Source organism: Rattus rattus, chromosome 1 (genome assembly GCF_011064425.1).
Source record: "Rattus rattus isolate New Zealand chromosome 1, Rrattus_CSIRO_v1, whole genome shotgun sequence".
Lineage (NCBI taxonomy): Eukaryota > Metazoa > Chordata > Mammalia > Rodentia > Muridae > Rattus > Rattus rattus.
Genome location: NC_046154.1, coordinates 12619485 through 12635546, shown reverse-complemented (window position 1 = coordinate 12635546; position 16062 = coordinate 12619485). Strand labels below are relative to the sequence as shown.

The window sequence follows — 16062 nt, the reverse complement described above, 5'->3', positions numbered from 1 at the left end:
CCTGATCTCCATCAAGCCCCAAATAGGCTGGATTTACTGAAAACATTTATTACAACAAAATGTCAGCGCTGTGTGACCGAGTTGATTTGGGCTTGACCAAAGTTGTGTAGGGCAGGGGACCTACTCGTGGGACTGGGGACCTGACTGCCCACTAAGGGCTTAGGTCTTCCCAGGAGCCAAAGCTGAGTATCTTCCTCCTATTGCTAGTGCCTTCCTCCGGTAGAGTTCTGGCAGGGGCGGGGTTCTTGGCTGTCCTGTGGCTGACGATGATGCTGCTGTTGGTGACTCGGGGACCATACCAGCCTTTCCAGAACTGTGTGTCCTTGCCCCCATGTTGAAAAAGGATGTGACGGACGCCGGGAGGGTAATTGGAGAAGGTGTGGGAGATCTGGGGAGGGAGAGGAAGAGACCGTTGAAACTTGCCGTGAGGAGGACAGCCTGGTACTGCACAACAGTTTCCCCCCTGTGCCTTAGGACCTGGCCTGGGAAGAGTGAATGGTGAGACAGGCAGTCAGGGCCTCACCTCTTGCCAGCTGGCGTCATTCCACTGTTCGATGGTCACAGGCGGAGGCTCAAAGGAGGCTAGGACAATGTAGTCGGCAGAGGCCAGCTGTACCCGGAGGTGGTAGGTACAGCCGCAGTCTGCTCGTGGGGCAAACCTGCGGAGGATAGAGAAGCCAAGCACAAAACCAAAATGAGGACAGTTGGAGTGAGGAGTGGCAGGGGGATGAGGCGGAGAGGGGATGGGGTTGACCTGTGACTCTTAGGGTGGCTCTTACCGAGGCACTGTGAGGGAGAGCGAACCCTCACTGGGGGTTCTCTCTTGACAAGAGGGAAGACAGGTTGGGGACATAGACCACTTACCAGTCTTTAACCACAATGTCCGGCCGAAAGGTGTCCAGCAGCTCCTCAGAGTAGCCCTCGGCTTTGAGGTCCACCATCTGGGACTTGAGGCACATCCTGGGGGCAGAGGACAGGCTCGTGTTGCCAGCATGCTAAACAGAGAGCCCTTCCTTGCCAGGCAGATGGCTCAAGGCACCCAGGTGACTCGCAGGACAGATCCTGGCTGGAGCTCCTTGGGTCTGTCTTGTGCCTGACGTTAAGTTCAGTGAGCTCCTGTCACCTGAAACCCAAAATGACTGCTCCTGGACCCCCTCCTTGAGCTTCCAGAGGCCCCCACTTATTCCATTAGCTGGCAGAGTCTCCCAGACTCTTTGCCCTCAGCACAGCCACCCTCCCCCCATCATCACTTACCCATAAGAGGTGACAAAATACTTCTTGACCTTGGTGTCAGGAAAGCTTGTGCCGTGGTCCCCAGGGAGGCTCTCCACCTTCCACTCATCTCCCTCATTGGAGTCTATCCGCCATGATCTCAGGTTCTCTGGGGAAAGCGGGAGCTCAGGTGAGATCCCCTTGTACTCTGCCAGCAGCTTAGCCCTGAGGTATACACTTGAGACTGTGAGGCCTTTTCTGGTCCTGGGAGACCTTAGGGGTGGTGAGGTTTTTTTACTAGGGCTTATTTGGGCTCAGATCTCCAGGGCTGTGGATACCAAACGATCAATCAGTTTGCTTCTGTGGTATACAAGGCAGCCAAGTTTAGAACACAACCAGTCCAAGAGCATGATCTCATATTGCCATAGGCCTGTGATGGAGCAGACCTTATGGGTGATGGGAGTTCTTCCTAACATGGCCTCTTACCTGCCACTGGCTTTTCCAGCTTTAGAGGGGAAGAGGCCCTGATTAACTGTGACCCAGATTCTAAGGGCCAAAGGAATCTACTTTTCCCACATGATCAGATGCCCTTTTCCTGGGCAAATGCCAAGAGGGCACGTTGCTGTCCCCTGGGCTGGTGGCGCTAGGAGTCCTGTGGTATGAGGGACCTACAGGAACAGGGTCAGATCTACGGGTTCACCCCCCACTTCAGAGCATAGAGGACCTAGAAAAATGCTAGTGTGGCTCAATGGTGGCCCAGAACCATCACCAGGAGAACTCTGCTCTGCCAGTCCCCTCACTAACCCTCCCCACCCACGCCAAGAGCCCACACTATTTTCATTTGTTCTCGGAAGCTCCCCAATAAAGAACCAAAGGAATAAGAGAATTCCAGGAGCTGGGCTAGCATGAGCTAAAGCCATGGGAGATTTGGGCAAGGCTAGGCTAGCCAAAGTCAAGCTTCATGGTAGCTCTGTAAAAATGCCCTGAGATGAGCCGGCGGCCTGGTTGGGCAGCTTCTGAGTGGAATCTAGGGCAGGTAGGGAGATCAAGTATCTGAGACACTGCCTGTGGGTCCTCTGACTGGCCTGAACCTTGGCAGGACGGCCCTCGGTGGATGACTGTCCTGAGTGCTAAGCCACGTCACAAACCTCAGGGTACTCTGATGCAGAGACAGCCACTTACGGTCTGTCTTCCAGAATCACAGTGAGGAGAGGGAAAAGGTAGCAGACATCTGAAGCAAAGGCAGGGCCCTGGTTTTTTTTTTTTTTAGTCAGGGTCTCATTATGGCTATCCTGGCACTCACTCTGTAGACCAGGCTGGATTCGAACTCAGAGATCCACTCGCCTCTGCCTCCCAAGTGCTGGGATTAGAGGTGTGAGTTGCCATGCCCAGCTCAGACAAGGCTTCCCAATGGCCACTGGGGTGAATGGAGTATAGATACTGGACAAGAGAGAAAAAGCAACAAAGAGGACAGAATTATGGGGAAGAAACAGCCTCAGGCCAAGACTGCTGTGCTCCCAACCCTTCCTCTGTAAATGGAGGCTGAGCTGTTACACCTGTGAAGCCCCAGAGAGTCCCTGGACAGACAGCAGGAAACCTGGGAAGAGCCACAGAGGACAGGTGCCCTGCCAGGTGATACACAGGGTCCATTAGACCTTTACACTGTAGCAAAGGACAAAGGCTCTGAAAAGTGTCACTCAGTTGGTGACTGAGGGGAAGCTGTCATTGATGAAGTGTCAGCCCAGTCGGTGAAGATGGCTAGGCAGGTCAAGTGCTGGTTATCAAGCTGGACAACCCGAGTTGGATTCCCAGGACTCAAGAGATGGAAGGAGAGAACCAACTCCAGCAAGCTGAAGTGCTTATGTCCCCATCCCCCAACCAGGCATACAAAACAATTTAACCGATGAAGAATCCAGGCAGGTCCGAGACCCAAAGAACAGGGAACCAAAGTGTAGGATGTTTTAGGGACATGGGGACATTGTACTCAGAGTGGAAAAGCAAGCGCCGAGGCCCTGAGGGTCAGGGAAGTAGAGAACAGGCTCCCAGGGCTCACCCCCCGGCCCACCTTCGGCACAGGGGTTCCGGAGGAGGTTCCTCTGCAGACTGCACAGGATATAGAAGATCTTCCAGTCATCCACAGGCTCGTCCCGGTCTTTGGTGACAAAGCCCTCTCGAAGGCTCTTGCGCTTCCAGAGGGTCATCACATCGATGAGGTCTCGCCAGAGACTGCAGACCAGGCGGCAGTTGCGCAGCAGCTGTGGGGCCGGGACGTGGGTGAACAGTTCCAGTAGAATGTTCTCCGGCAGCTCGTTGATGTTGACCATGATGGCAGTGGAGCTATGTTCCAGGACCTGGGGGTGATAGGGGGGCGGAGGGCCTGAGCAGAGATCCTGAAACCGCAGACTCCTCCACTCCCGTCAGGTTCTGAATGAATCACGGTAGGCAGGTCCACCCCTGACCGGAAACCCTGCCAGGAAGCACTTACAGGTTGGGGGTGGGGCGTGGTCCTTGGAATCTGCAGGGGCTGTTCTACGTGTTTGGAAAGAATACTGTAAATAATGTGTGAGGCGGGGCAGTGCGTGCTCCGCGCCCTAAGGAGCCTAAAGCAGGAAGACTGTTTGGGCTACTAGGTCGGGTCAGCCTAGGTTGGTTTTCGAAAACCACAAGAACAAAATTAAGCTTTTAAAAGTTCTTGGCAACGCTAGCAATGGAACTTAAGGCCTCATTTATCTTGGGCAAGCACTCTGCCTCTAAACTGTGCCCCAGGACTTTTAGTCAAAGCCCTTAGGGTAGAGATGGGTGCCCCAATTGGGAAAGCCAAGGGTGGAAACTTGCTTGAGCCTAGGGGTTCTAGGCCAGTGTGGGCAGCAGAGCGACACCACAGCCTCTCAGAAAAACAAACAAACAAACATACAAAACAGAACCACACACACACACAAAGGACAAGAATTTTAAAGATGACCTTCCCCTCCCCCCCCACACTGAAAAACAATTATAAGCCACGTGTGGTGGCCTCATTGCTTGTAAACCAGCATTGGGAGGTGGGGGAAAAAGTGGATGGAGTTTTCTAAGTCAGCCTGGGCTACAGGAAACTGTCTCAAGATCCACCCCTCACTCACAAAGTGCTTTGTTTTGGAGCCAGCTGGCCCTGTGACCTGGAAAGAGTCAGGGCCACTGGGCTGTCTCTAAGTTCTGGGTGTCTAGCCCTGCTATGACATCACGGCAGTAAAAACATCCTTTCAAGGTTTCACCTCACTGAGCCAGAGATGTTGCTTTGGGCAGGGGTGAATAGGGGTGGTTGGCTGTCTGCAAGCTCCAGGCTATCTCGGGGAATAGCCCCAGGCCAGAGGTGGGACACTGTTGTCACTCAAAGAACACACCTGCCTAAGCCTGTGGAAAACTGAATTTTCAGAGGCTTCCCTGGTCTTGTGAGGGCTGGGGTCTCAGAATACAGGAGAGTGGATACACTCTGGAGGCCCTCCTTGTCCTGGAGGAATATTTACCACAGGGAAGGAAAGGGATCACAAGGGATCTGCTTAAATGCTTAGCTAGGGAGGGCAGAGTCTTCCAAATGCTTATAGTTTTGTTTTTTGTTTTTGTTTTTTTGTTTTAAAAAAAGTCTTGTGTCGAAATATAAAATGATAATAAATTAAAAAAAAAAAAAAAAAAAACAGTCCCAGATAATCGGCGGAAAGTTTGAAATTTTTGGCCCAGCCTAATCGATTTAGCCCCTGTCTCAAAATACAAAGTAAAAGTAAATAGGGTTGGGAACGATGCTGCTTAGCGGGCGCTGCGTACTTCCAGACAAGGGGAGGAAGGAAAGCAGGAACATCTCCCCCTCAAACTATGCGCATTTAAAAGATGTCAGAACTCGTGAAAGCTTCCTACACCAATGAGTCACTGGGCCCCGAGTGGGGGGGTCTCTCCCTGCGGTGGCCCTGATGGCATTCCACTCCAGTGACACTCTCCCCCTCAACTAAGCCACCTTGCAAGAGAGACTACAGTGCCCCTGGTGTGCCTTAGTGGGAAAATCCACACCAGGGTGCGGCCGGGTCACGAGCGAACGTCCTACCCTAACGCTTGAAGCCCTGTGCCTCAAGGAGAAGCCGGTGTCGCCACCGTCCGGGGCCCTCGCGTACCTACAGCAGGCCCGGCGACCCCGCGTCCCGGCACCGGACTCCAGAGCACCAGCCGCGCCCCGCCCGAGTCTCCCCACGAGCGCGTGACCTGCGCCCCGCTCCCGGCCCGGCCAGCCACCGCGGTCCCCGCTACCCCAGCGGCCGCGACCTGGGCACCCGGCGGCCTCGGCTATCCTCGGCCTTCGGCCTGGACCTTGGCTACGCGATCCTCGGTCGCCTCGCCCCGCCCCGTCCTGCCCATCCTCCCACTGGCGTCACGCACCGACCTTCCGCGTCAGTGCGAAGATGGTGGGCTCTGAGCCCTCGAATCACCTCTCGCCAAGCTGCTACAGCCCGGGCTCCACCGGCCGGGTTTCTTGGGCTTCCGTCTCCCCCTCCAGGCGACAAGCGGCTCAGCAGCCTGCTGCCACTCCGGGCCTGCTTCCTTCTCCGGCGAAGGAAGTGCTACCAAGAAGCTAGTCCCTACCAGACAGTCGACTTAATCTGCCCCAGCCAGTAGGAGGGCAGAGTTGTACCTTTTGGCTTTTTGTTTGTTTACTTGTTTTTTGGTGTTCGTTTTGTTTGTTTTTTTGAGACTAGGTCTTTCTATTTAGTCTTGGCTGTCCTGGAGCTCACTCTGTAGACCAGGCTGGCCTTGAACACACAGAGATCCATCAGCCTCTGCCTCCTGAGTGCTGGGATTAAATGCCTGAGACACCAGCTGGTGTCCAGCTTCTTTCTGGGTTTCTCTGAGGAGAAAAACCTTTTCTGGTCCTAGTGAAAATTAATTAATTAATTCAGACATTTATCAAGTGCAAGCCGAGGTCAGCTCAAGGGAAGTTCAGTAATTCTGGTCAAGGCAGGTGACTGTGAGCTTTGGCCCATCCTAGCTTACCCGGTCTTCCCCCCCCCCCCCGAGCTGAGAACCGAACCCAGGGCCTTGCGCTTTCTAGGCAAGCGCTCTACCACTGAGCTAAATCCCCAACCCTACCCGGTCTATTTTTGAGTGAGATAATTAACTTTGACAAGTATTGAGCACCTGTTGTGTGCTGAGCTCAACCAGAAATCCGTCAGGTTCTGGGCAAGGTGAGAGTGGAGCCTGGCACAGCCCCCTTGGATTGTACTTCAGGGCAAGAGGGCTTTAGCGCTGAGGGCCTCTGCCTTTTTTTTTTTTTTTTTTTTTTTTTTTCCGGAGCTGGGGACCAAACCCAGGGGCCTTGATTTGCTAGGCAGCGCTCTACCACTGAGCCAAATCCCCAACCCCAGGCCTCTGCCTTTTAAGACAGGGATGCCATGTCCACACTCTTGAAATGGTCAACCCCTCTTTATAGCAGGGACAACAACCACCCCTGTCTCTCTAGGGCCAGGCAATTTGTCCACAAACCGACCCTTCCATGCAAAGCCACAGGCACAGGGAGGTGGAAACATTTTATTTGGCTGTGTAACAGGAGGGATGAGGTGGTGCTGGGGGCAAGGGGTAGTGTGTGGAGTGAAGCTCCTACAGATGGGGCTGGGACATCTCCAAGCCACAGAGAACTTGGCCAGGTCCTTCTGCTGTTTCCCCATCCCAGCTTTCAGAGTCCAGGTCCATCCTGCCTCTCATCCTGAGTCCTCTGGGGAGTCCTGCGCTCATTGGTACACACTTTGGCTCTGGGGCTTTGCTGATGACAAGGACAGTTTGATCCTACCTATCTGGTACCAGGCCTGACTTGAAGGCCAAACAGCAGCCAACAACCAGGCTAAGGACTGGCCAGCAGAGCCTTCTCCCGGACCTGCCTTATGGCATCTACATCATTAAAGGCAGTCCCCAAACCTGTCAGATATGCTGTCTGTCCCTGCTCTGAGGATCCTTAAGGAGAACAAGGAGAGAGGTCAGGGGTAGAAACAGGTCTAAGCAAGCATACGAGCTGGGGAACCTCTCTCTGAGAAGGAAGGAAACCTCTTTTATCTGCCCAACCTCAGGCACTGTGCCCCTTAGAGGGGCGGCTCTGCTGGAGGGCTAGGGAGAAGGGTGGCCCAGACATTAGAAGCTCCACACAGAGGCAGCTGGGGGCGAAGACTAACAATGAGGTCTGGGAGTGACTGACTTCCACCTCCCCTTCCCATGCTTGGCCCTTTCTGACTGTTTACCAATTAGGACTCCGAGGACTGGGGCTCAGGAGGCATCAGGGCAGCGGAGGCCCGATGATGACGCTGCTGTTGGTGACTCTCGGGCCGTACCAGCCGGCCCAGTAGTGGGTGTCCACGCCTCCGTGCTGAAACCAGATGTAGCGGACGCCGGGCGGATAGTTGGAGAATGTGTGTGAGACCTGAGGGGGGCAGACAGAGAGGAGCAGTCAGGGCCTACGAAGTAGGCCTATAGGTCTATCTCCAAACACAAAGCCAGGGGGACGAGAGAGACGACTCCATGTCTAGGAGGACCTGGGTTCCATTCCCAGCACCCACAGGGCAACCTACAACCATCTATAACTCCAGTTCCAGGAGAGCCAAAGCCCCCTTCTGGCCCTCTAGGCCCACAGAAAAAAACACGTATACATATAAAATAAAAATAAATCTTTTGAGAGGAGGAGAAAAACGGAGCAGAGCTGGGGGAGGAGATTCGAGAGTGTTTGTGTTCCATGCTGGAAGCCCTAGCTTTCATTCCTAGAAGCAAGATGGTGCAAGCCTTTAATTCTTACACTCAGGAGGTAAAGGCCAGGGATCAGAAGTTCAAGGTTGGGGAGGCGGGGTGGGTGGTTGGGTAGGAGAAAGGGGATAACATTTTAAATGTAAATAAAAAATATAAAAAAAACAGTAACACAAAAGGCACATACACACAGCCCTGTGTTCAATCCTCAGCACCACATAAACCAGGCATGGGTTAGAGGCAGGAGGAGCATGAGCTCACAATGTCCTCTGCTATGTAGCAAGCTGGGGACCAGCTGGGCTACGTGGGACCAGCCTGGGCTACGTGAGACCCTGTATCAGAAGAAAATTGAAACAAAAATAAAAACTAAATTAAATAAAGAACCACGTTACTCAGCCTAGATTCAACTGACATTTGCATCAGAGTTTGACCCAGTGATACTTCTGTTAATAAAGTTTGGGTGGAACAGGGCTCGCTTGTTGTTTGAAGCTGATTTCTCCGCCACAGCAGCACAGCTGAGAGGCTAGTCCTGTGACTGGAAGTTTGGAACTGTCTGTGTGTTTATGCATGTGAGTGCAATACCCATTTCTTCCAGAAGATGGCGGTCCAGGAGTTGGAGTTGCCTGGTCCAAATGTTTTATTTATTTCTTTAAATTTATTTTATGTGGATGAGTACACTATCACTTTCTTCAGACACACCAGAAGACAGCACCAAATCCCATTACAGATGTTTGTGAGCCACCATGTGGTTGCTGGAAATTGAACTCAGGACCTCTAGGAAGAGCAGCCAGTGCTCTTAACCGCTGAGCCACCTCTCCAGCCCAGGAGTTTATTTTTAACACCAGGTGTCAGTAGCCTAGATAGGCCTGGGATGTACTGCAAAACTCAGGCTGGCTAGGTATGGTGACACATGCCTTTAATCCCAGCACCCAGGAGGCAGAGGCAGGAGGATCTCTGTAGTTCTAGGTCAGCCTGGTCTATACAATGAGTTCCAAAGCATCCATGACTACACGAAGGCATTCTGTCTCAAGACAACAACAAAACTGTTGCCGTTGGTGGTGGCACTCTAGCACTCGGGAGGCAGAGGCAGGCAGATCTCTGGAGTTTGAGGCTAGCCTGGTCTACAAAATGAGATCTAGGATGGCTAGGGCGACATAGAGAAACCCTGCCTTGAGAAACAGAAAAAGCACAAACCAACCAACCAACCAACCAACCAACCAACCAACCAACCAACCAACCAACCGACGAACCCAACCAACTTCAAACTGATTTAGAATGTACAGTGATGCTCTTGCCCCAGACTCTCCTTTTTTATTTATTTATTATATACAGAGTGTTCTGCATATATATCTGCAGGTCAGAAGAGGGCACCCGACCCCATTACAGATGGTTGTGAACCACCATGTGGTTGCTGGGATTTGAACTGAGGACCTCTGGAAGAGCAGTCAGTGCTCTTAACCGCTGAGCCATCTCTCCAGCCCGCTGCCCCGAACTCTTAGGTACTAATAGTGCGTGCAGGCTTCAGTCACCACAACAGGTTTTGTATCTGGCCCCAGTGGTAAAACGCTTGCTTAGCCTGTGTCCTGAGGTCTTAGACTTTGTATCTAATCTCATCAAATAAAGAGGAGAAAGACAACAAGGAGGACCATGGTGTAGATAACACAGCTGCTTCTCAACTGATGGTGGGCAGGTCCAGACAGACCCACCATATGCTGAAATCCAGCTAAATTGAAAATTTGGTAAACCCACACAACCTATTAGAAAAACATTCTGCTGGGCGATGGCACTTTAATCCCAGCGCTCAAGAGGCTGAGGCAGGGCGGATCTCTGAGGCCAGCCTGATGTACAGAGCTGAGTTCCAGGACAGCCAGGGCTACATAGAGAAACTTTCTCTCAAGAACAAAAGAAAGAAAGAAAGAAAGAAAGAAAGAAAGAAAGAAAGAAAGAAAGAAAGAAAGAAAGAAAGGAAGGAAGGAAGGAAGGAAGGAAGGAAGGAAGAGGTTTAAAATAAAGTTTAAATGGAGCAGGGAAGCTCTGGAGTGATGGCTCAGTGGTTAAGAGCACTGATTGCTCTTGCAGAGGACCAGGGTTCAATTCTCCGCACCTACACGGCAGCTCATAACCTTCTGTAACTCCAGTTTCATGGGATCTGATGCCCTCTTTTGGTCTCCTTGGGCATTGCATGAAAGTGGTCCACGTATATTCAGGCAAACCACCCATCCACATAAAATACAAATAAATAAATCATAAAAATAAGTTTGGGACTCTTCGAAGAAATGATAGATATTCGTTATTAGTAGCAGTCACATGTGCTGAATATTCTCTTTCCCTCTCCCCCTCTCTTCCCCCCCCTTTCTCAGATGGGGTTTTAGGTGGCACATGTCCTGGAAATTGCTTTTTAAATCATCTACTTATGTATATGAGTACACTGTGTCTGTCTTCAGACACACCAGAGAGGGCATCAGATCTCATTACAGATGGTTGTGAGCCACCATGTGGTTGCTGGGATTTGAACTCAGGACCTATGGAAGAGCAGTCAGTGCTCTTAACCACTGAGCCATCTCTCCAGCCTCCTGCATTTATTTCTTAAGTGTTGCAATTACAGGCATGAACTGCCACACGTGGCCTTGACCATTTATTTTAAATAAATTCAACTAATCAGTCGACTAATTAATGTTCTGTTTTTTTTTTCTTTTTTTTGGAGCTGGGGATCGAACCCAGGGCCTTGTGCTTGCTAGGCAAGCGCTCTATCGCTGAGCTAAATCCCTAATCCCAATGTTCTGGTTTTTTGAGACAGTTTCTCTGTGTAGCCCCAGCTGTCCTAGAACTTGCTATAGACCAGGCTGGCTTTGAATTCAGAAGTCCACCTGCCTCTGCCTTGACAGTGCTGGCATTAAAGGTGTGCGCCACCACCCAGACAGACCAGAAGAGGACAAGGACCCTGTCCTTGATCGTTTTTTATTTCTCAGTGATTCTGGAGTTGAGCCAGCACATGCTAGGCAGATACTCGGCTACTGAATGTTATCTTCAGCCCTCTTTTTTTTACCGTTTCTAATTTTGAGACAGGGTCTCCCTAAGGTTCCAGGACTTTACCCATTGCTGCCTCAGTTTTCCCCACACTGGGCACTTCTGGTTGCGTGTGTGTGTGTAATTTTAGGTCTCATTTTATTTTACTTGTAGGAATGTTTTTCCATGTATGTATATGAATATATACATGTATGTATATGCATGTGCCCAGCATGTATGTATATGCGCTGTGCATGTGTCTGGTACCTGCAAAAGGACTGAAGTGGGGATTTGAATCCCTTGGAACTGGAGCTACAGATGGTTGTGAGCCACCCTGTGGCTGGTAGGATTTGACCTGGCTCTTCGACAAGAGCAAAAGTATTGTGAACCACTGAGGGCATGACTTTAGGCCCAACTGTTTATTCACTCAGTCCTCCATGGAGACACCCTTTCTGGAATCTGTTTTTGGGTTCGGCCCTCTCCCTGCCTCCCACCTCCGGTGTCTGAGCTGGACGCTTACTCCTATTCTCCTACTAAAGCAAGTGAGGCCGAGCGGCAGAGAGCCAGGAGTGAGATGGCGGAGTTTGGCTTGCACACAGGTCCCTGTGGGGGTCCTTGTCCACATACCTCCCTCCACTTGGCATCGCTTTTCTGCTGGATCATCACCGGGTCCGGCTGGAAGGTTCCCAGGGGTGCGTGAGCTGACGACAGGAGTTGGACGCACAGCTGGTACTTGGACCCACAGTCCGGCCTGGCTGCAAACCTGCAGATGGGAGAAGGAAGCGCCATGAAGACCTGGGAGATGGGGGGTAGGGCAGGGGTGGGGCGCCTGGGCGGCAGGCCCCCCCCAGACCCTCCCCCCAGCACTCACCAGTCCTTGACCTCGATGTCCGGCCGGGTGGTGTCCATCAGTTCCTCCCAATACCCTTCAGCCTTGAGGTCCACCACCTGGGACTTGAGGCAGGTGCTGGGTGAGGAGGGAGGAGGGGGCTGGAGTTCAGCACTGGACCCCGATGTTAAGAGGCCGGCTCCCCCCGCCCTAAGGCCCTTATCTTACTAATAGGAAGTCACGAAGTATTTCTTGACCTGGTCATTGGGGAATTCCTTCCGCTGGTCCTTGGAGAGATCCTCCACCTTCCATTCATCTCCTCCATTCACATCCAGGCTCCAGAAATCAAAGCCCTCTGCGGGGAGAGCAGAGTCTACCATGCACGAGGCCCCCCGGGACACCTTCTCCAAGCACCCCTTCCTCCTGCCCAGAGCTGGGACCTCCAAGCTGCTCTCCAGCCTGTGTATTGTCATTGTAGGTGGCGCACTGGGCGCTTCCTGTGTGCCTTGGGTGTAAGAGACTCCCACTGAGAATTCTTGATGACCGACTCTCTCTCTAATGGAGAGTACGGAATCTCATTCAACTCCAATAGCAATGGGCTGTGTGGCTACAGGCACGTTACTTTCCTTCTCTGAGCCTTGGTCCCTTTGCCAGCTACAGTCACGCGTAGAGGTTAAATTGTGGTTGCACACACCTGCCATCCCAGCAGGCTGAGGCAGGAGGATTGCTGTGAGTTCGAGGTCAGTCTGGGCCACAGAGTGAGTACCAGGTCAGACGGGGCAAGATAGCAAGACCCTGTCTCAAAACAAAAAAAAAAGGGGCTGGGGATTTAGCTCAGTGGTAGAGCGCACCTAGGAAAAGGCCCTGGGTTGGTCCCCAGCTCAAAAAAAAAGAACCAAAAAAAAAAAAAAAAAAAAAACAAAACAAAAAAAAAAAAAAACCAAACCAAAAAAACAAAAAAAAAAAAAAAAAAAAAAAAAAAACAAGGCAGGCAGATGCGTCATCAGGCAGATGCCCTGGCCCCTAAGCCTGATGACCTGGGGTAAGTATCTGAGGATCCCACATGGTGGAAGGAGAAACCTGACTCTCACAAGTTGTCCTCTGACTTCCCCAGGTGTACGGTAACATGCACAGCTCCCCCACCACACAACCTAACACATAAGTAAATGTCAAAAGAAAAGGCTCCGGGTAGCTTTCTGCAGAGTGCTGTCACAGCTTAGGTTTGGGGCTACGCACTGCCTCTATCATATAGTCCTTTATCTCTGTCTTTATAATCCTTTACAAACATAAAACTCAGCTGGGCATGGTGGCACGTTCCTTGATCCCAGTACTTGGGAGGCAGAGAAAGGTGGGTCTTTGTAAGCTAAAGGTCAGCTTGGTCTATGTCGCGAGTTCCAGGACAGTCAGAGCTACCTTTCCTGTAATAATAGAGAGACGCTGTGTCGGCCCCCTTACCGAAGAACAAAGCTAATCAAACCGTAAAACTTTTCTCAATATGTTGGCTTGGTTTGGCTGTAGTCTGTACAGCAGCATGCCTGGGGTGGGGAAGAGGTGGGGTCAAAGGACACAGCCAGGCAGCTGGATGCTCTGGGCTGCCTGGACTAAGGTCCTCACCATTTTTCTTGATGTTTGATCATGCAGCATTAAACACATTTCTTCCTACTGTGGCTCATGCTCAGGTCACAGCATGACCTGTAGGGTATCCAGACGACTAGAAGAAGACATGGTTTGTTTGGGGTTTTTTTTTTTTAAACTCATTTTTAAAAAAGATTTGTTTTATGTAAGTTTATGGTCGCTGTCTTCGGACACACCAGAAAAGGGCGTAGAATCCCATTACAAATGGTTGTGAGCCACCATGGGTTGCTGGGATTTGAACTCAGGACCTCTGGAAGAGCAGTCAGTGCTCTTCACCACTGAGCCATCTCTCCAGCCCCCAAACACCTGTTCTTGAACCATAATGCTAAGGAAACTTCATCACTCCTTCATCCATAGGCAAGACCCCTTCTGGAACACTCTGTAGGTCTAACCCGGGGGGGGGGTCTGTGAGGAATGTGGCTTCAACTCGTGTCTTTGGCACAATTTGTTTCAGCCGGCCTCATTTCTTTTCCTGGGGAGGATTTTAGGAGAGGAGCCTCAAACACATGATCCTCCTGCCTCAGTCTCCCGAGTGGTGGGATTACAGGTATTAGCACAGCTACCAACTGAGAAGTAATTGGCTTGCCTTGAGACAGAGTCAAGTAGCCCAGACTGGTCTCTGACGGATGGCCTTGAACTCCCTATCCTCTCGTGTCTACTTCCCACACAAGTGCTGGGATTACAGGTGTGTGCCCTCAGACCCAGCATAGAAATAATCTACAATAGACAGTACTCTTGACTTCAGTCTGCCCATTTGAAAAGAGTAGTACCTGCGTCTAAGAATTCTTGTGGGAGGAATGAAGGCCGTGATGTAGTTAAAGGGCTCACAGCCAGTGTTTAGGGCACACGCTGTGGTCATCTAACAGAGCCTGTGTCCTGTTGAGGCATAGGCTCTGCACCCACCTTCGGCACAAGGGTTGTGAAGGAGGTTCCTCTGGAGGCTGCGCAGGAAATAGAAGATCTTCCAGTCAGCCACGGGCTGGTCCCAGTCCTCGGTGATGAAGCCCTCCTGAAGGCACTTGCGCTTCCAGAGTGTGACCAGGTCAATGAGGTCTCTCCAGAGGCTGCAGACTGGTCGGCAGCGCAGCAGTAGCTGGCGAGCCGGGACGTGGGTGAACAGTTCCAGCAGAATGTTCTCCGGCAGCTCGTTGATGTTGCCTACAGCCATGGTGGCGGTTCCTAGCCTGTTCCTGCAGGTATGGGAGAGCTGTGCCATACACCCAGCCTTCTCCCTGGCCAGTGAGTGGCAACCCCAGCACCCAGGGATAGAGCGATTCCCAGTTCAGCGGCCACTGACTTTCTCCAGAATCCCTGTGCTGTTCTGACCTTCAGTTGCCACAGTTAAACAAGGGCCGGGTATGGTACTTCCCTTCAGGGTCACCGCCAGCTCAAGGCTCCTGGGCTGGGGAGCTGCTTAGTAAACGAAAAAAAATCTGGTTTCCCTCCAACGGGGGCACCCAAGAACAGCATCTAAGGAAGCCCAGGGAGCTTCCCAAGGTCACACTAACAGGAGAGGAGGGGAGGTAGCCCCAGCCCTCACTGAATGTAGAGCCAGCCATTTTCAATAGGCCAGCAGTCTTTTAAGGGTGGGGGGGGACAATGAAAAGCCTTGTGAGCATTCCAGCTTGCTACTCTTCATTTCCTCCCATCCCCCACATGGGGGAATGGGGAGAGGCGATGATCGGAGGTTATCACTGGCCCTCAGGACCGGTCATGGAGTACAAAAGACTCAGTGACGTTCTCAAGATCGCAGAGAATATGACCCGTTTACCTGAGCCTGAGGAAAGATGTGCGAGTGGAAAAGAGCCTTCCTATCTCCCTCCCGCAACCCCGCCCAGGGCCCCTGCCGTCTCCCGTTTATGCGTGGCCCTAAAACGGGCCTCCCTGCTCAAGACCAGATTCAGATCTCTGAGCACCGAAGGCGTCCATAGCCCAGTTCTTCGGAGCCTCACAGTACAATGAGTGGGGGCAAAGCCTGAGGCCTGGGCCTTAAAGGCGCTGAGGCACTTAGGATCGCTAAGCGCGCGCGCCCCTCCTCCCCTCTAGGTCTCTGCCTACCGCGTCTCAGTCCCCACGCAGGGTGCTCCCCCTCCCGCAGTCACCTCCGATCCGCCGCGCTGAGTGATCCTGCCAGACCGTGGGGCTGTGCGGCCCGAGCTTGCGTGGCCCGGAATGCAGACCTGCCTACTACACCCTAAACCTCTCGCGGCTGGGGCCCTCACTGCTCCCCTCCTGCTGTCACCTGCTCCTTGCAATGTGCCGCGTTGGAGAACAGCACCTAAGACACAGCCCCGCCCACTACTCATCAGACCCCGCCCTAACCATAATCCCACAACACTAGCCCCTCTCCCTCTCCATTCTCCTTGTCACCCACGTTTGGTCGCGCTGCGCCATACCCTTGGTTCACCGGAGTGAGCCATCCGGGTCAATGGAGGGCGGGGGTGAGACCCGCCCACTGTTTGTCTGACCACGCCTCTCGCCCCACCCCATTTTCTCTGTCACCGGCGTTTGGTCCCGCTGCCCTGGCAAGGTTGGGTCTTGGAACTGCGCTTTTCTGCCAGTGTTGGCTCAGGATGCGGCCCCTCCCACTGCCCTCAAGACTCCTCCCACCATTCCTCCAGGCCCCGCCTCACCCG

At 52.4% G+C, this 16062-nt stretch overlaps 2 protein-coding genes across 7 annotated transcripts; both read right to left on the bottom strand.

Moving 5' to 3' along the window:
- LOC116892875 (F-box only protein 6) lies at nt 1-5580 on the bottom strand. Its single transcript, XM_032894785.1, has 6 exons — nt 5285-5580; nt 3278-3563; nt 1255-1381; nt 865-960; nt 524-659; nt 1-388 (listed from the first exon to the last, which is right to left on the bottom strand). The coding sequence occupies exons 2-6, from the start codon at nt 3534-3536 to the stop codon at nt 152-154; spliced, it is 855 nt and encodes a 284-aa protein (XP_032750676.1). The 5' UTR covers nt 3537-3563; nt 5285-5580; the 3' UTR covers nt 1-151.
- Nucleotides 5581-6745: 1165 nt separating this feature from the next.
- Nucleotides 6746-15991, bottom strand: LOC116892834 (F-box only protein 44). 6 transcript variants are annotated; one of them, XM_032894746.1, is made up of 6 exons: nt 15823-15991; nt 14330-14616; nt 12020-12146; nt 11834-11929; nt 11590-11725; nt 6746-7639 (listed from the first exon to the last, which is right to left on the bottom strand). In XM_032894746.1, the coding sequence occupies exons 2-6, from the start codon at nt 14592-14594 to the stop codon at nt 7496-7498; spliced, it is 768 nt and encodes a 255-aa protein (XP_032750637.1). In that variant the 5' UTR covers nt 14595-14616; nt 15823-15991; the 3' UTR covers nt 6746-7495. The 6 variants fall into 6 exon arrangements, with proteins under 6 accessions (XP_032750637.1, XP_032750628.1, XP_032750615.1 ...); XM_032894737.1 differs by lacking the exon at nt 15823-15991 and adding an exon at nt 15529-15816; XM_032894724.1 differs by lacking the exon at nt 15823-15991 and adding an exon at nt 15485-15757.
- Between the last annotated feature and the right edge of the window lie 71 nt (nt 15992-16062).